Source organism: Patagioenas fasciata, chromosome 2 (genome assembly GCF_037038585.1).
Source record: "Patagioenas fasciata isolate bPatFas1 chromosome 2, bPatFas1.hap1, whole genome shotgun sequence".
NCBI classification, from domain to species: domain Eukaryota; kingdom Metazoa; phylum Chordata; class Aves; order Columbiformes; family Columbidae; genus Patagioenas; species Patagioenas fasciata.
Genome location: NC_092521.1, coordinates 158,912,756 through 158,933,488, shown reverse-complemented (window position 1 = coordinate 158,933,488; position 20,733 = coordinate 158,912,756). Strand labels below are relative to the sequence as shown.

The window sequence follows — 20,733 nt, the reverse complement described above, 5'->3', positions numbered from 1 at the left end:
ATCTGGTCTCTACCAGTATTCATTGCTTTCATTTATACACATTTGTATACATTATTTCTGAAGCTTTACTTTATAAGAAAGTTACATATTTTATCTAACGTGTATTCAGGAAGCATCATATCTGCAGTCTGTAAATGGGTTGAGATACTTTTTTTTACAAACTGGTATGTAGCTGACATCTGCACAACTGGGAAGGACTTTCCAAAGGTTGCATAGCAATGCTGAAGCTGGTCAAACAGAGCTCTGTTAGCACAGCTGACAAGAGCCAAAGGTGGAAAAAGAAATCCCAAGTATACACGAGGCTTCACTCAACAGAGACCACAGTAGAAAGGTCAATTCTTCACCTTCAGTCAGTACCCATTTTGGAGGATGAAAGCTGACTAAAAATAATCTGCCTCTCCGGGAAATTTCATTAAGCATTCTAATAATTAGGTTAATCTGACAGTCTGCTGAAGCCAACCCAGGATTACAGGTATAAGAATGTTATGTGATCTTTTTCTTCACTTATTTCTTTATATAATAGTTGTTTCACTGAACTCTGCATGGAGTATAATACTGACTTTCTTTTCATTTGCACATGAACATTGTCTAACAGAAGAGTGACTTAGGTGTGGCTGGCAAACAACAGAACTCTACACCCTCTGTTTTCCAGGGAATGACAATCCCAAATAAAGTAACACACCCCGTTCTGCAGGATCAGGGTTGCAAGATGATACACCACCAAATCACCCAAACCCATCCTTCGGCAAGAATTCTCTCAACTGAGAAGAGCTAAGCAGAGATTTTTTGTCAAGTAGCAGGAAAACATGGGACCTCCCGAGCCAAGGCTGTAACAGAGACAACGGAAAACTGACTGGAAAGAAAACGTTCAAATATTTATTTGCTAATGCTCTGTCTTACATGGGGCTAAACATATTCTATAGAACCAGCTCTAGGCAAATCCTATTCAAATATTTGATGCCTTAAATCACCTTAAATCCAGGAACCTTGGACTCACATCAGTGACATCAGAAGGAACTGAACCTGCAACTGTTCTTATTCACCCCAAACAAAACAGCTTCAGGAAAACTGGTGAAACTATTAATGAAAGGCTGTATTTTATACACTTCTGTCAACAGCAGAGTCTCCTTATGCAGTGATCAACTTTCACCTGAAAGTAAGTTAGCTTTATTCTAATACTGGATGGACAAAAAGAAATATAATGAATTACAAGAAGCCCATCCTGTTGAAGGAGTGTTAGGTGGCCAAACATACATATTCCCAAATTCAGATGCTGGCAGCCTCATGCAGAGCCTTGGGTGAGGCTCATCCCCTTCCTTCCATGCACCACTATTTAATTTAGTGTCTCTGGTACAAACTGCTCTAAAATATAAGTTAAGAGGAAGAAGCACAACTGTGCTCCTTTTATTAACAACCTTCTAATTTCAACCAGTGTAGCCACCCCGTCACCGGGTCGCTGATCGTTTTAGAGCTCTTCCCTATCTGCTAAACTAGGAAAATAGCTCCATAATCTGAAGATGATAAAGTATTGTTCTAACATTCTCTCAAGTAATTCTTTAATTAGGAAAGTTTGACAACCGGGTGTGATCAGCTCCTTCATTCAAGCTGAATCAGATCCTCCATAAAAGCTGTGTGTTCTACTTCCTAAAATGTCAGCCGTTTGACAGCTGGGTATTCTCAAGCCTGCGTGCTGTGTCCATTTCCTCCTCCCTTCTCAGTTATTTACTCTCAGATGATAAACTCGTTAGAGCAGGTGTTACTCGGAGAAACAAAAGCAAATGGACAGGGGGAAAAAAAAGCCCTTGACTGTAGATCTTTATCTTGTTGGGCAGCCTAAAACCAAACAGATATCACCCTAAAACAACCCTCCAATTCTGCTTCATTCTGCTTTTTAAATGCTACTTGATTATAGTGTTATAAATTTTATGCTGTCTAAAAGTGTGAGTGATTAATCCTGCATAACATGATTATTTTCTTTTTTTCTGCAGCTCTTAAGATGGAAAATCATCAGATAGCATCAGTTAACTCAGTTTATTCCTTCAGAATTTGTGTTTTCACTATTATTTCATTAATTTTGAATCTGCAATTTTTACAGCTGCCCTTTTTGCTTGGAAATCACCCCCGGCCTGTAATGTATGGTGGTAAATTGTAATTATGAGCTGACATAGTTAACCAAAATAAACCTACAGATAGATAGTACTAACAAGAATATTTTAACAACTTTAACATTTCACCTCATAATTGAGGAAAGGGAAAATTGCAGAATCTGACCTCAGATTTCAAGGGTAAAGGGAAGGTGGTATCTCTGCCAACTGTGTTGCTGACTTCAAATTGCGTTCACCTGTCTAAATGTTAGATGATATATTTAACATGCTATCTTGTCTTCATGAATATCCAGCTATTTCCAGAAAGTCATGGTAGATGTATAATTCCAAAATTTCCCCTTTCCCCTCCTTTATAGTTCCTTTAGGACATAAGTAAGAAGTGGAATACTCACTGGTGACTACAGCTTTCTCCAGCAAATGGAAGGAGTTGCTATAGCCCACAAGGTGATACCATGAAAGTGAGAAACCGTTTTTAGCTGAGAAGCTGCGATGAGAGGTGAGGCCAGGTCACAGAAGAATTAGGGTATAATATGTTGCTAGTGTTAAGTAAGGCATTGCAGTGACTACATACTGAGAATACTGAGCTGTGCTAAAATCTAGAAAAGGAAGATTTTATGAGTAATAGCTCCCTGAAGATATATGATAGCCTAACATCTATCATATCAGGTAGCAAATAAAGCTGAAATATGAATAGCAAGTATATAAAGTATTCCACTATCTAAACTAAAATTATAACAAAATTATTTGCCAAGATAAATACACCATAATGTATACATTCTTTAAAAAACAAAATAGACATTTACATTCTTTGGTGGTGACTTAGCTGCATTAATCAAGGGGTTTAATCTTCGATGCCACATTTTTAATTCAGCACTGAAGAGTAAATAGAATTTAAAGTCTAACTTACAAATCAATTCTGTAAGAGAGGTCAGGTTAATAGGAGACTATCATTCAGAAGGACTCAAGTCAAAGTTTCATGTCTTCATACCATGGAGAGCCCAGGGGCAACAGTGGCATGAACTAATCCTCTCCCCAAACCCATCTCCCTGTTGCCATTTCACAGAAACCAGCACCAATAGCAGCATTGTTTTCACTGCTGTCAGCAAGGCCGTGATTTAGATCCATTTTTTTTGTTTGTTTCAGCCAAACCAATCCTCTTTACAACGTCAAGATCAAGAAGTCACTAGAGGGAACACCGCAGAATTTTGTTATTACTAAACAGTCTGCACTGCAAAGCTGCAGCCTGATAATAGTTGAAAAAACAGGCAATTTCTTAACACAGAAACTTTTACTCAGGCCTGAAGATGAGACACGACCTTCCAGGTGAAGTAAAGTATTTGTCTGAAACAACTGCTCTGAGTTTAACTAAATTGTGTTAATCAACTAAAAAAGTTGTAGAGAAAAGGCAGCCATTCTGGTGCAGAGCAGAATATCAGCAAGAGGTTATAGTATCTTTAGTTCTTTTTGGACAGCAGTAGACAGAAAGGTAATTATCTCCTGCAAAATAATGAGAGAAGATTTCTGTGTGCTAGAAATACAAAATATCTATCAGTTTTTCAGCATCCAAGATTGATATCCGTAAGGTATTTTGTAGAATTTTTTGAGGTTCAAACTTGAGAGATCAAAGATTAATTAGGGTGGAGAGAGTAAAAATGGGGTTTTGACACGTATCAGGATATTTCCTGGCTTCTGTTGAACTTAGTAATTTTATTAAAATATGTAGTGTGTGTTTGGTCTTAGTTGCATTGTTTTCAATGAGGATATCTGGAAGTATATTACATTTGGGGAGGCACATGTATCTGTGCATTTCAGGCTTACGTAACCAGCATCACCTGCTGTTAAGCTATGACTGAAAGAAAAGACCTTACACCCACTACAACCAGCTGTACTTCCTATGAAACTTCTAGTTACTGATTTATACACCTTAAAATAGCTGGTTTTATCAACATATTAGTTTGAAGCAAAATAGGTATGTAGTGTCAAGTGCTCAACTCTCCATTCAGAGAGACTGTGCATCAACAAAAGATGTTTAGTATTTAAGTCTGATTCACTGAAAGAAACTATAGGAAAAAATGCAGTAAGATGCAGTAATTTACAAAGCTACTTTACTTCTCAAAAATTCCATCACAAAAGGAATACACTCTGTAAAGCTAAGCCCTCTAATCTTTTCAGCAAAAAAAAAAAGTTCTCTAATTTTCTGGTGAGCACAGCTGTTCTGAATGGCATACTGCTATTGAGTATGCTATGGTATAGTGACACTATGAAATGGTTAAGATAAAAATAGAGCCCTTCCACTCGACTAACTCACATAAGAAAACACGGTAATCCAGTGTACACATTAACCTCCATGCCTTTCCTGCTGTCTTTTGACTGTCCAATACTACTAAGTCTTCATGGTCCCCTTCCTTCAGCTCTCCCATACCAGCCTCCCCTCATTTGTCCATCTCACCTGCAGACCCCCCATTCATTTACCTGCCCCTTTCCCTTCATTTGCTCATTCCGTTCTGCTCGTTACTTCTCTCTCTCTCAATCAAAGGTCACCTTCATTTGTTTGCAACTACCAGAGGGCGATTTTCTCTATGGAATTTTTTTTTCCAGGACTGCTAATATCCTTCAGCTACTTCACTTGTTTCAGTCCCTTATGTGACAAACCTGCCTGACTAGTCACAGGACCTTCTGAAACAGCTTAGTGCAGGACTGATATAGCTCAAAGCCATGCCTGTGTTTTCGAAGTAATGTAGTAGGTCATCCTCAACCAACCTAACTTTAGTTTAAGCTACTTCATTAGTTCCAACTCAGTGGGGAAACACAGGTGAATCACTCTCCAAATGTGCTTACCTCTCCCCAAGTGTAACCTGAGCATCTGATTTTTGAACAGCTAAGGTGCAGTAGATATTTACAGCCAGATACTCACCCTAACCTGGGAAACATACTAATACTAAGTGGAAAGCAATAGCTTTATTCAGGGAGACCTTTATCTGACCTATGTTAGACATGTACATTTGGGTAAAATTAATTGAAATTTATCAAATAGATGTAGGTTAAAAGGAGTCTGGAGTCACTAGCTCAAATAATTACATTTAGTTAGATGAATCCCATCCCTTATATTAGGACAAATTAATCATTTTTTTCTATCCCCAGAGCAGTTTCTCATAGTCTACACACATTTCCCAACTCCCTTTTTGCCACAGCTTTGGCCTAAATGAATGAATGAATATTTCTGGTTTTTTAATCCCTTTTCCGTCTTGTCACCTTGACTCATTTTCTCATGCCTCAAGCCAGTTCATTGAATATCTCAGTTTTGCTGTTGCATTTGACTGTCTTTTCCATGAGAAAAAGTAACTCCACCCAATCATGGTTACATCTTTTCAGATCACATACAACTCATTAATCTCCATTCCTGATCTCCAATTCCACTAGTTTTAATTCTACTAAACATTTCAGTTCTCATTCCGTCTTTTAAACATCCGCATCTCCAACATGCCTCTATTCCTTGGCATCTCTTCTGATTATTCCCCTGCAAACATTCTCTTCTTCATTTGCAAATATAAAACTGTTTCACCAGCAACAGTATTACTTACTGCCTACATAGATTTATTAATAATGACCATGCTGAGCCTAACCAAGGATACATTCAGTTCCACATCCTATCTTGGATGGATACTAGCAGTGGACTTGCCCTCTTGGATACTTTCTCTCCTTTGTCAATTCTACCACCAAAACCAGAGTGATCTTTCCTCCAATCCTCATTGGATGCCCTTCTAAATCTACCTGTAAACACCAACACAGATTCTAGCAGGACCTCATATATACTGATTTTGTAAGAATCACTTCTGAGATTTATCTAAATTTCAGGCAACAGTGTAGGTAGGATGAAGACAAAATACAGATAATTTTCAGGAAGCTGGAATATACACTGCCTTTTTGTCTCCACAAGAAGAAGGTCTTATGGATATGGATACATATGACTGACAGCAACCACTTCCATCAGAGTTCATGCCTTTTTGCTCTTTCCAGCCACCGAAACTGTGATTGACAGAGGAGACTTCAAGTCCCTGCTTAGCTGTGGCCTCCAGCACCTTCAGGGACTGTGGCTGCCCTTTTCTCACTACTGGAAGTCTCTCCACCCTGATGTTTATAACCATTGCTGTTCACCGTATACAAAGTACACAGGCACCGACACATTTATGATGAGTCTGTCAACAGCAACTACCTTTTGCTATTTTAGCAGAACTGCCCAAATATTTCAGGATCTAACAACTAGGAGTAACTTGATTTCATGTCAGTAGGCTGACTGACAGCACGGTATGATGATGGTCTGGTACGATGAAGATTTTGGGACTGGTATTATTTGTTGGTAGCGAAAAAAAAAAAAGAAGACAAGTAGGAATCTTGTCTTTTATTTCATCAAATACAGAGAAATATTGGGGTACACTCAAGCAGGAAGTAGAAATGAACTTATATTTCCAAAAACTTGATTGTTTTCTCTTAGTCAGTAAACTAAACAAAAAGAAAAAATCTCCCTAGAAATCCCATCCTACAAACTATGTTTAAAGCTTCCTTTTACTAATAGAGAAGTAATTAACTTCCTATCCATTTGAAACTTTCAACAAATACAAGTTAGATAGTAAAAAGATATTGTAGAAAAGGATATTGTAGAACAGTCATGACATGATGCCAAAACCATAAATGTATGTTCTTACCTTTAATTCAAGGGAACTAACAGATAGACAGGCCTTGATATCAAGCTACTTTCAAGCAGCTCTCTAACATAACTGAATCCTTCAGAAACATTTCTAGAATACACACAAATACTTTTCACGAAGGGAAGGATGCAGTTTCCTACACTGAATCCTTCATATTCTGAGCACATAGCATTTTCTTAAGTTATTTTGTTGATATTTTTTATTCATTCGCATTAAATCATAAATTACGCTCCATCATCAATAATTACATCAAATCAACATGATATCAAAATACCTGAGTGCCTATGAGAAGTTCCAAATTAATGCAATTGGAAAGTCACGCAATTTTATCTATTGAAAAGATGGTGACAGTGTCATTCCCCTGCTTTACCAGCCAGTCTGCCACAAGCCTCAACCAGCATCTTGATCCAAATTCTACTGAAGCCAATGGGCAGGTTGACACAGACTTTGTTGAGCTTCAGCTCAGCTCAGAGTTGCTGCAAGAAGCAAAACTTCAGCCCTCCTGGCTCTCCAAGATGGTTGACAACGATGGCTGAGAAAAATTTCCATTAGTTTTGTTATGGCAACGTCTACCCAAAAAGAACTCAACCAAGACCTATTTTTTTGCTGTTCCCCATGAAATAGCCATAAATAAAAGCTCTCTATCACTACTTCCTTTAGATTGTATGTGAAGCACTGACTGAAAAGCCAAAAATTGTGCATTTTTCATCTCTCCTACTATTTATTTCATCCTCCTCTAATTTAAGAATCAATGCTTGAGATATGCATTCCATTAATGGTACATTAAGTCCCTGCTCTTGCAGTTTCTTACTTATTTTCAACTTGAAATTCCTAATTCATATCTAAAATAGTTATGTTCAGCTCTTAAACATACTACACTGTGCAATATTATTTGCAAGTCTTTGAGTAAAGTTTCTATCATCAACCATATTTAAGCCCTAGTGAAAGGTAAGACTGTCTTGGCTCACTGTGTCAGGGACTCACAGCTACAGGTTTAGAAGAATCTAAGTTTATAAGCTGAGATGTGACCAACTTGTCTTTTTGCTAGTTAGATAAAAACTAAATTCATAGGCATTCAACTTGCAGAAATTTTGCATATGATGATTCGAATACAATTTTGAAGGAAGTTTGTCTTACATGGTGCATGGAACAATTGTTTCCAGAAACTTCCACAGCATATTAATGTACTAATTTAGGAAGAACATGCAGACCAAAAAATAGGATTGCACACAGCACAAAAGATCAAATTATATTGCAAAATTATACTTGTATTCACTGAAGGTTGTAAGTATCATTTTACACATTAGAGGTCAATGTGAAGGCACTGCAGCAAGCACACACTCTCTTTTCTAATACATATGAGGATGACTTCTGCTTTAAGCATTTGTCTTTTAGGACTATGGAAAGAATGTGATTAATAATGTTCACAGTTTACTTTGTTCCAAAGTTCTCTACGTCACCCAGACTATAGGAAAATAAGATACCACTGCAACTTTCTGAATAGATTAGTCCACTTAAAAAGCTGTACAACTGCATGAAAATAATTGTTGGAGTTGTTATTTTTACTGAAGCAACTGCTTAGAGTTTATTGGAAGGTATTTTAAACTTAACCACTTCCTCAGCATAATTATTTGCTAATAAAATGTCTCATTGGAAAAAAAAAATCCATACAACATCTGAGAAATTTAGCAAACATAATCAGGATATATTGTTCACAGATTATTATTTTGTAAGACACTTTTAAAAATAAGTTCCATAGTCTTAAATGGACTGTGTCTTATCAACAAATAAAGATTTATTTAGAATATTAATCTCCCAGCCTCACTGTTTCATCAAAGGCTAATGAACACTACTAGGTACTCAGCTGACTTTTTTCCACAGAACAGATAAGAATCTCTCTCCTGGGCTAAACTTGGGCAAGAGACAGAGAGAGGTGAAGGGCTACACTTCTCCTCATTTGTTCACATTCAAAATGCTACTTGAAATGTCAAGAAACAGAAAAATATGTGGTTTTGTTGGTAGTAGCATCGTATAAAAACACCATCCCACAGGAGCAATTTACAAAACCTCATGAACAATATAGGCAGAGGAAGCACAAATTCAAATATTTTGTCTTAACTGCAACTTGGAAACTTTCAGTTTCTTAAACAAGTTTGTAAGTATGTTGCAAAGTAAATATGTCACCATTTGGAGATGATTACTATATTGGAAAGCATAGACAAAGGTGGACCCAAAAGAAGAAGGAAAGAATGAAACTGGATGAAAACATCCTATGAAATGGTAAAGGTCGTGAACTTCTACTACTGAATCAGCTTTTAGGAAGACATTCTGAAACACTTAATATGAACAAATTAATAAAAAACTGCTTTTATAATTACATGGCTTTTAAGGTGGTCTCCAGCAGATATTATAGAGGTTTCATAATGCATCTGTGTTCAGTTTTCAATTACAGAAAAAGGGATTGTGCACAAGAAGAAACCAAAGTAGTATCTTCCACCTATAACCACAAATAATCCCAAAACTCAGATACTTTGTAAAATTACAGTTGCATCTCCTGATTGTGTCTAAAAATTGTAGTCTAAAATTGAACAGAATCTATTATAATAAATGGTTTGAACTTAAGAGTAAAGAGGTCTGAAACACTGGTCAATAAAAAAAATAAAGGAACACTAAGAGAAGAGACAGCTAAAACTGCTTCACTTCCAGCAATGCAAACATTTTGCTGCATCTTGTCAAACACAATAAATCCTTTCCCATCTTCCCCAGAGATCTGTGAGACATCAGTTAGTTCCTTACCCCAGCAAGAAGTAGAAAGGCACAACTTGTTTCGCTGCTATTGAAATATCTCTGAAATATACCTCCCAGACTATTGTATTCACTGTGTAAAATCAAGCCTGCTCTTCCCCCATTCCCTTCCATGCAAGGACAGCTTTAACGGTCGGGCAGGCATCCTTGCTGAGGCAGAAGCACAGGGAAGCTACAGGGAAGCGACAAACAAACAAACATTGTTTTGTAGCTACAACACGCTGAAAAACATGTTGTGACCCAGACTGATTTGCAGTTTATAGTTAGGGAGAGAGAACCAGAACTTGACTAGTTTGAAAACATAATGTATAGCCTATCACATTATGAAAGGTAAAAATTACAGCTATTAGTTTCAATATCTTTATGCAAGCTTTCTCCTCAGCAGATTAGGAGAAACAGTCTATATCTATAGCAACCAGGAGAGAGCAGGGAGGGATATATCCAGTCCAAACCCTTTCTCCTTAGAACCTTGCATCACTACCTTAACTATAGCAGGCATTTAATAGCTCATTTTTATTGCCACTTGACTGAAGCCTCATTAAAAACATGGTCAGCTGATTTTAATTCCTTCTTAATAAACAGACTGTACACGAGGCAGACTGCACAGATTCTTCTGTGGGAGGCTTCCTTTGTTTCTTAAAGTCATGTTATTTTTTGTCTTAGAAAAAGAGATTTCTTAGGGACAGCTAGTTTACCTTGCACTTTCTGACCTCCATAACCACTCCTGGAAGGTATTAAAACAGGGAAAAAATACAAAATTCTCCCATTTATGACCTTCTTGACTTGAAGTGAGTTTAGGAAAGACACCATAAGTGAAATGAAACTGACTGTATTAGATATCATTGGAGATAATTCTGGTGAGCATGCAGTCATGAGTGTCTCAGTGCAAGGAGAGGCTGGCAGGGAGGGCTGCACAGAATAGCATTGATCTTAAATGCACAGAGTTTGTTTTCAGGATCCCTCCGTGTTAGTGTGGGTCATTTGAGCAGGAGGGGATGTTTATTGCAGACGGTATCTCCTAAAAGAGGAAGGGGATGGTCAGAGAATGTCTCCAAAGCAGGAGGTTGTTTAATGGTCTTCCCTGGGCAGCACTGGGTATTTTTAGACACCTCTAAAACAGCCTTAACCAGGAGCCAGTGCTGACTTCCATGTCCAGCAGAATGAGTTAGTGGCGGACTGGGCTGCACCTGAGGCTCTGTGGCACGGGGATTTCCTGTGCCTTCCAAATATGAGGGCAGTTCAGTGGGTTGAATCCACTGAACTGGGAGGAGGGTCAAATACGTGGAGGCTGGACGCATTTTTGGTGACTCCCCACGGGTGCACCTTGACTTTAGGGGCCTCATGTTTGTTTCGGCAAAATTTTTCAGCTTGTGGGGAGACCAGGTGAGCCCGGAGGTGGCACCAGAGACCCCGCCGGGACGCGCCGCTGGGGTCCTGGGCCGTCCCCGAGGTGACCAAGGGGGACTCGGGAGGTGCGAGGGGCCGGGAGCCGGTGGTGAGGGGCCGGAGGACAGGGACCCTCAGCGGGAGCCGGTGGTCAGAGGCCGGAGGACAGGGACCCTCAGCGGGAGCAGGTGGTGAGGGGCAGGAGGACGAGGCCCCTTAGTGGAGCCGGTTCTAAGGGACCGCAGGACGGGCCCCTAACCCGCAGCCGTGCGGGCGCGGCCGCCGGGGGCCTGTGGAGCTGCCCCTGGGGAAGCTCTCGGGCAGCAGCCCAGGGATGAGGGGCCGGCGCGGCCCCGCTCCCCGCTAGCCCCGCGCCTCCCGCCCCTCGCCCCACTCACCGATCCGCGCCTCGGCGGCGGCTCCGGCGGAGGGCGGCTGGCTGCGCGGGGCGGCGGCGAGGACCTGCAGCAGCGGCGGCAGCAGCAGCGGGAGGACGGAGCCGAGCGCCCCCATCATGCCTGGCCCATCGCAGGCGGCTGTCCCGCTCCCCTGCCCGCCGCCGCCAGCCCTCACTCCATGCCGCCCGCCCGCCCTTCGCCTCCCGCAGCTGCTCCCGGGCTCCGGCGCGCGGCAGCCGCAGCAGATTCAACACCCAGGACAGCGACCAGCGCCGCCTGCCCGCCCCCGAGCCGGCCCCGCCCCGGCCCGGCCCGGCCCGGCAGGCGCGGGGGGGCAGGTCGCTCCGGCTCCGCGGCGCCGCCTCCCCGCTCCCCGCTTCTGTCTCCCAGCCCGCCCGGCTGCAGGGGTGGGCGCTGCCCTCCCTGCCGGGATCGCTGGGTAGCGGCCCCTGTCCCGGTAGCCTGGGGGCCCGGGGTGTCCCCGGCCCGTGAACCCCCGGCCCTGGCGCCGGCGCTGCCTCAGAGGAGCCCCGCGCGACCCTTCCCGCCAGAACGGCCGCTCCCTCGTGTCCCCATGAAGATGGCACAGAATGGATGGGTGGGAGTTATTAAATGAGCTTGTTCCACACACCTGCATGCAAAATTAACTACCTGAAAGGAGGTTGGAGCATGGAAGCTGTTGGTCTGTTTTCCCAAGTAGCAGGTGACAGGACAAGAGGAAATGGCCTCAGGTTGCACCAGGGGAGGTTCAGATTGGATATTAGGAAAAAATTCTTCATGGAAAGGGTTGTCAGGCGTTGGAACAGGCTGCCCAGGGCAGTGGTGGAGTCACCATCCCTGGAAGGGTTTAAAAGGCGTTTAGACAAGATTCTTAGGGACATGGTTTAGTGCTCAAGTTGGGTTATGGTTGGACTCAATGACCCTGAGGGTCTCTTCCAATCGGAATTATTCCATTCTATTCTAAAACCAATTCAGCCCCTGTGAAAGTTTTGTTCCAAAAAATGCAGTAGCTGGTGGGTTCTCCCTGTGGCCTCCCCAGTAATGGTTTATTTGCCACTCTTTCTTCCACAGAAAATTACTTTCCATCCTGAAGGGCTGTAAGACCCCTCAGGTAAACACCTCTGGCAGCTGAGGTGTGCGTGTTTGCCTGGGTGAGTCCGCACAGTGATGTGTTCACCCTCCACCTCCCGTCCCTGATTCACTCCATGAGAGCAGGGGCGCTGGGCTTGGACAGGACTCCCAGGCACGAATCCATCGCCTCCCTCCTCCTTCACAAGCTCTCATTTTCTCACAAATTCAGTGTAATAATATTTAGCCTTTAACGTGGCAGTCACAGTCACGGAGGTGAAGCGGTGCAGCTGCCGTGCCTCCTGGCAGGGCATGGATGCATTTTTGACAGGGACAGATGGTTCCATGCCACGGCTGGTCCCAGCCACCCCCGTCACCCCAACATCTGCTTTACTTGTTCCTGAGGTTTAAGATTCTCACGATCTTCTTAATATCTGAGGTAAACAGCTCTAACTGCACTCCCTGACATGCTTCACCCCTGGCTTTAAACAGGTACAGTCATGACAGACTCACACTCAGGGTATTTAAAGGGAGGAGTGAAAATTGCAGTATGTGAAGTGGCTTTGCCATAGACTAGAAAATGAAATAACAAAATCACACAGAACAAACTAACTTGGGAAGAACACGGCTGTTCCTCTTTGCTCACCTCAAAGGTGGCAGAGAATACGACATCCACACCAGGGTGGACACAAGGAGTGTGGGCACCACGTTGGGACCAGGTGGGACCTGCCATGGGGCAATCAGCCACACCTGGGAACACAGGTCAGGGCTTTGGGGAGGGTTTGGAGGGCCACGCAAGGCCTCTTACGGCTCCTGGTGCCCTGACAGACAGTTGCAGATTTCTCTTCTCTCAGTTTTGCTCTGTGGGAAAATGTGAGCCCCTGTCCTGGGGAGAAGGGGCCACGGATTCTAGAGCTGGTGCAAAGTCACCTCCTTTGTGGTTAAGGTTGGTGACTCCGGTGCAAAAAAGGGCAATATTTTATTCAGAAAACAGACATTTTGAAAGAAATATATCAATACTGGATGTTGTTTGCTGGCCCAGGGTTTGCAAAAGGGTCAGATGGTCTTTTCAAGCATTTCTGTCCTTGAGGTCTGTTACATGGTCACTTGCCTCTTGCAGGGGAGTGGTTTCACTAAGCCAAAAGGTCCTTTTACCTCAGAAAATCAATTTCGATGACTCTGAAAGAAATCTGAGTACTGAAAGGGGAGAAATGAAAAAGGAGGGAAAAGCATTCTATGCAAAGGACAAGATGAGAAATGAAAGTGCTGAAACATAAATTAGTATATTCTCATGGGTTATGCAAACCATCTGGCTTTAAAAGCTAGTAGTAGGAACAAGGGAAAAGGTCATCTGAATTAGCAGAGAACTGCAAAACAACTGAAGGTAAGAAAGGAGCAAATGGCAGGCACAGCGAGAGAACAAGTTGTTTGTCAAAATACAAAACAGCAGTGGTATTACTGGAAGTCATTGCTGTTCTGCAACGAATGATTTGCATAGCTCCTGTGAATTTATGATCAAATACTATGCAGATTTTAAGAAGAAATTAAAATTCTCACAGCCACTCTGTGCAGAGGATTAGCAAAATAATGACATTTGTTCAAACGCACACGAAGAAGTGTGAAAGATCAAGAGAGAAAGGGCATTCATCAAAGACAGAAAGAAATCCTTGAGTACACAATGTTAGTAAAGACTGGAGTAAGGTGTCAAGGAAGGAGTAAATAGTCAATTGGTAGGTGAATTGGGCATTTGGAAATAACTCAAGTAGCAATTCTCAGGACTGGAAAGTGTAAAGCATTCCCTACCTCATTGTGTTTTATAGTTCTATAGTACACAACACCTAGCAGATAGATACACAGATCTGTCTCAAAGCCCGGGGAACAGACAGATTGAAACCAGCGGTATTGGGTATAATCAGTTTTGTTAATGACGTGTAAAAACTGCAAGACTTGAGTCTGCCTGTAAATTAGATGGATAACAGAATCACAGTGTAAATAACACGTTATGACACATGCAGGTTACTTGCTGGTTCACAGTCGTTTTCTCAAGACATTTCTCAGTGCCAAGGTTTTTAATAGTTTGTGTAATAGATTAAGCATCCACATTTAGGTCTACCAACCTCATGAGGTTGTTTTGATTGTGGTTTTTATTATCACGTTTCCAATAAGTTTCTGAACTGTGGAAAAAGAAATCCTGAAGTCATTTGTGAAAATTACTAGAAAGACTAGAAAAACAAAGCTCCATTCTTGAAGTCACGGTTGTTGTGAGGCCCTAACAGAACTGTAGGACTTGGTAGTTTCGAAAAAGGAGTAGAAGAGGGAACCAGCATGTTATTTCTATAAGGGCATATTTAAGTCACTTTGATAAGGGATTCTAAACTAGTAAAGATATTGAATGGTGGCTGAGAGGGTAGAATATCAGCTCTCCATTGGTGATGTCTCTAGAGGTGAATATGAGGCTGTGTGGGAGGATGACATTGGAAATTATAGATCTGAAAATTTGAGCACAGTGAATAACATATTAGAGTTTAGCATGTCCTTAATTGCTGGAGCTGAGTCTTTATATGATGCCCTTACAGGTGTCAAAAACATGCTGGGCAAAGTGAAAGAAGAGCTGGATCATCTATATGATTTTATACGTATGATTTACATTATCCATGGTAACCATAGCTGAACAAGAGTTTTTCAAGGAAACACTTTTCTGTTTGGAGATGCTGTGTTTAAATTAAAAAGCCCTTAGCAAGGACCAGAAAAAGACCCAGAAAAGGTCAGAAATAATCCCAGGATGGCTAATTGGCTGGTGGCCAGGACACCTGTGTGGGCTGAGATTCTAAAGGTTCCAATTTTTGTTCTGGCTGATTCAAAGACATGGTCTGACCATTGGACAATAAGGTCAGCTCCTCTCTTTCTCAATTTCACTGGGCCATTCAAAATTATATTGAAAGCAAACAGCCCTGCTAGAAAAGACATTGGTAGGCAGAAGCAATTTAGCATGGAAGAGGCAAGAAGATGTGTAGAGGTTTATTTTGTAAATTTAATACTGTTCAGAATGAAATAGTAGAAGGGAGGAATTAATAAGCTCGGAAGTTGAGTTAATGGTAGAAATTTTAGACAGGTAAGAAGATGCCAAAATTACATGAACCAAAAACTGGGTGGGGGTAAAAAAGAAGATAGACACACACTTCTGTTAAAGTAGAACATTGCCAGAGAATAATTTAGGTATAAAAATACACAAAGAGAAAATACTCTTAGTAGTTATATACTTACAAGCAATTAAGTGATGTGTAAAATGTTCTAAACAGGATTAAAATAATACAAGGTAGTTAAAAGCTAAGTATAAGTGTTATAAAACACAAAAGTAGCATCTGAGTTTTACTTCAGGACTGAGGTGATGTTTGTAAGCCTTTGCAGGTCTGTTTTTTAATTACAAATGAGAATTATATAACCAAGCATAGGTACACCCACAGGAGTGTAGAAATTGTATAGGTCTGTTTGTACAGGACAGAGCTGTATGGTTCATCTAAGGAGCGCAGAGCTATTTGTCAGCTTAGCCAAGTATAAAGAAGAGTCTGAACAAAAGGTCAGGTCCTGCTAAATACAGTCTACCTGCACTGGCAAACATGCCCTTAAAAACAAAACAAAACGACGCAACAGCATTCAAATTACCTTCTTCATTTCTTGATTTTCTTTTTCTCTTGTACCCCCCATCCTCTCCTCCCCAAATCCAGGCTTCTGAGCATGTTAATTGCAGATCATTTGTCTTGTTAATGCGTCCAAAATCCACAGGGAACAATATCTATCAGGCACTTTATCTAAGATTCAGTAACAGATTTCTTGGCAGAGCTTTTAGATGTATTGGGGGGGGGTAGGAGCGAAAGAGGAGAGAAAGAGATAGAGAGGTTTGTGCTACATCCATGCCCAGACAAGGTATAATTTAAACCATTTTTAATTTACATTTTCTGGCTCTAGAGGACATAGGTAAAATAACTGAAGCCTGTAGATGGATACAGAAAGGGAGCCTTTTGGAGTCTCAGTGCTGCACATGTCACCTTCACCAGGCTTGTTTGAGGGCAGCAAGAGCTGGGTGAGCGGCTTTAATCCTCCTGCACCTTGCTTGTGATTTGAGGACTTCGTTCAGAAGACTGTGAAAAATAAGGCTAGAAAAAACATCTCTAGAGCCACATCTCGAGTACCATGGTTACAAGAGGAACGGTTCCGACTGCTGCTTTGCATATTGCAGGTGTGAGCAGCCATAAACTCTGCTTTAGGAGGCTGACAAGCACTGGACCCTTTGCCACTTGATCTGGCAAAGAAATTCTTCGAACTGTGACTGCAGAACTGTTCATACATTCATATACTGGAAATAAACATTTTGATTATATTTATTTGCTGTTGTTGATGGAAAGTTTAAAGTGACAAGGTGTTGTTTTTAATTATGAGAGAGTTATTGCAACTCTGGGATTAAAAACTATCAAAATTTACAATGCACTGTGCACTTTTACAAATAGTTTTTTATCTATGTATGTTGAAAAACTACATGTATGGTTATATACCTCTGCATATTCAAGCCTTTCATTAAGAGAAGACATATTACTTATTCCATGTGCACATTTTTATAAATATAGAATTAAAATAGTTAATATTTTAAAGCAGTTAAGTATTAAGATCTTTATCCTGCAATAGTGATAAGCAATATGTGTAAAAGTCATCCAGTGCCTGAGACACTAGGTGTTTAGAAGATGAGAAGCTATACAGAAGCCTGAATACTGAGTGCTAAAATCAAATCATTCTCTCCATAGCAGTGCAAATACTCACTTAAATTTAGATTTGGGGGTTGTATTCTACATTCAGGGATTAAGTTTATTGAAGGAATAGAGAGTTCCTAAAGGGAGAAATCTTTAACTGATGTAAAAAGCCCCAGCTCATATCAGCAGTGGTTGGGGTCTTTGTTTGTCAATTGTTGAACATTTCATAGTATAACGAAAAGTGCTTCAAAATATTTTAATATCCAATACAGAAATTACAGAATTTCAGTATGAGTTACTTCATATCCATAAAAATATCAGAGCCTTTCAGATTTTTAAATGGATCCATACAGAATTCAGTTTAGTATGAAAATAAATATTTGACGATGTCACATTGCATGATGGAAGAGTGCAGTAGGATTCGTTTTGCAAATATGACAGCAATTCAGTTGTATCTAGGAAAAATGTTTTAATGTGCTGCTGATTTCAGCTATTTTAAAGCCTTTCTGCTTGTTTCCAAAATTGTATTAGAAAATGTCTTCACTCTGGAACACGCTGAAAATTTTACTCTAGATATTTTTGCATCACTGAGGAACAGTTCAACGTGAAGCCAGAAGAAAAATCCTTGGGAACTGTGCAACTGAATGACTGATGGAGTTTAAAAAAGGAAAAAAAGTAGGTTGATTTTAGTTACGACTGGTAAACTGTGAGCTGGCCTTTTATTCCCCATGCTGTAGCGGAATGATAATGGGTTTTATGTGTTGCTGGAAAGAAGAGTTGGAAAGGAGCCTAAAATAGAGTGTTCAGGGCCTAAGTGATAAAATGCAGCTCGAGAAAATTACCTGTGAGAATAGCAGTTATGTCACTTACGTTAACTGAAAACTATAAATGTGACTTACATTAACCAAAGACCTAAATATCTGTGTACATGAGCGCTTAGGGCAACGTGTTTTGAGCTGACTTCTGAGGCTGTAGGAACCATTGGTACCAGACCAGCCACTTCAGTGGGCACAGCAGTTTGGGCCTGGGAGGAAATCCTGCTGGTTTGCTGGGGAAGCTGGAGAGAGCAGCTGCAGGTCTGGATTAAACCCGAATTAATCTGAGGTTCATTTAAAATTCAAGCTGACTTGCTCAAATACCACTTATGGTGATACCTGCATTAAACAGGGTGCTAAAGCTGGGTTTGATCTAAAACAGGTTGAAGAGAAGGAAAAGGTAGCATGAGGCAACCTGTGAGTAACAATGTGGGGATGTTGAACACCTGTGAGGAACAGACCTCTGGTGTCCCAGGATGTAGCATGGAGGGGGTTGGTCTCTCCTCCCACGTAGCAAGTGATAGAACAAGAGGAAATGGCCTCAGGTTGTGCCAGGGGAGGTTCAGAATGAATTCACAGAAAGTGTTGTGAAGCACTGGAACAGGCTGCCCAGGGAAGTGGTGGAGTCGCCATCCCTGGAGGTGTTTAAAAGGCATATAGATGAGGTTCTTAGGGACATGGTTTAGTGGCAGAGTTAGGTTACGGTTGGACTCAGCGATCTTAAGGGTCTCTTCCAACCAAAATGATTCTATTATTCTATGAAGCTGAAATCCTACTGATTTTCATGGGTTTCCAAGCACACTTGAAAAACGTACCATCTGAGCCTACCAAGATGGTATATCCAGATTAAATTAGTTCTGCAAAGGGGTTCTTGTTCTTTGAAAACCAAGTTGAAACCCCTAGGTGTGCAATGAATAATTAGATTTGGTTTCCATTGATCAAAACTGATTTAAAATACCAATAGGAAACCAAATTTTTAGATTAATTAGGTACTTTTAATGGGAGGGAGTTGAACTGTTAAGAAATCCTTTTTTTATCCATCTTTACTAATCTGTAGTATTTGATACTTGGTGAATGGATTTTACAACCAATAACTAACCCTCTGAGATATCCACTCCTCTTGTGCTATATTAAAGGATGAATGAAACTATTGCACTTTTTGTCATTCTTAAAGAATAGGACTCTAGTTGACTTAAAGCGGCTGGGGAGCTCTGGTTACGTGTCCCTCACTTTCTGTGTGAGACTTGGGAACATGGAGTCTGATTCAAGTGCTAACGACCCACAACTGCAGCTGGTGACGGGGGCTTTGAGGTGACAAATGCTGTACAGTGTGACATCTCACACTGAGTTCCCAAAATTCGTAGAAGTTTTTTAACTTAGTCTCACTGTACGTTTGTAAAATGACGATAAGTAAACCTGCAGGGAACTGGAAAGGCACATGAATCATTGTGAAATTCTGGGGCTGCGGTGAATGGTACCATAGTAACACCACTGTGGAAGTTAATAGTTTTGTCCTCAGAGCTGGGTATGACTTGTGTGCAGCAGATTAAGTGTAGACCTATATGTTGAATGATAAATAGAGAAAAAGCACTGAATATTTGCTGTATTGTCAACAGCACGGGTTTTGAATCACCCATAGAGCAGATACAGACCAAGCACTGAGTAGGGAACCATTTGTGTGGAGTAAGTAACTTATCTTAATGTAATTAAATATATCAGGTCATTTGCACATATTTAAAGGTGAGGTTAAAGCTGTGCACGTCTTCATTTTGATACCTCCTGACTTCCGAGTGCCTGACTTTTCAGCTCTAACTGTTCTCAAACCACGCTTTCCTGTGTTACATACAAGGGAGGATCTGGTTTTGCAAAGCAGGAAGTGCAGCTCTTGCATTTTCCAGCCCATTGCTGCGCTGGTGAGAGGATGTGCAGCACAGCAAACAGTCACAAAGCCACTCATGCTCCTCTCCATTTTTTTCTCCAGCATGTCACTCACTTTGGCTCCTTATTGCTGAAGACATAAATGCTTCTGGGTTAAGCTCATTCTCCATGTTCTATCCAGGAAACATTGTCCTGCTACTGTGATAGGCAGAGGCAAACCTGGTGGTGACCTACAGGCTGAAATATTTGCTATAGCTGTTGTGCAACTATAAACTTGGAGTATCATTGAGAAATGTTACTGGGAGGAAATCTAAAATTGAACAATATGTTTAGTAGCAACTCAGAATGGAGCAAGAAAAACTGAGCTCAGATCATATCCACTTCAGTTTTGTAGCTTAATGCTTATTGACATGGGTTACTCTGAATAGCAAAATATTAAAAAAACCCCAAACAACGTAGTTTCTAGTGTAAAAAATTTAGAAAATCTTGCTCAAGGCATTCTGCTATCTCAGAGTATAAGACTGCCTGGACCACTGTGTTTCTTTTAAAGGAAGGTTACTGAGGGTATGCTGTGACCAGAAAAAGTAAAAAAAGAGGGAAAGTTCATGGTCATGACAGCCGGGGAAGGGAACATTGTTTGGACTACACTGAAATTACATTACGTGTCTTTGTAAGTACAAGATTATGTTAAGAATAGTCATAGGGTTCGGTGAAACTATTAAAAATTAAATAATATAAGAGACAGGATGCTCTTTTTCTGTTCTGAATAACGGCTTCAAAAAGCCTTCCCTTTGCTCTCCGGTGTAGTTCAGAGTGTTTCAACGGAGCAT

At 41.0% G+C, this 20,733-nt stretch overlaps 1 protein-coding gene across 1 annotated transcript in view; it reads right to left on the bottom strand.

The window, feature by feature from the left end:
- PTPRN2 (protein tyrosine phosphatase receptor type N2) overlaps nucleotides 1–12,037 on the bottom strand; it is a 651,416-nt gene extending 639,379 nt beyond the window's left edge. Inside the window, 4 exon segments of the mRNA XM_065830742.2 lie at nucleotides 11,401–11,592; nucleotides 11,595–11,690; nucleotides 11,693–11,728; nucleotides 11,731–12,037. Of these exon segments, the coding sequence (XP_065686814.1) occupies nucleotides 11,401–11,592; nucleotides 11,595–11,690; nucleotides 11,693–11,728; nucleotides 11,731–12,037 (631 nt within the window).
- Nucleotides 12,038–20,733: the final 8,696 nt, after the last annotated feature.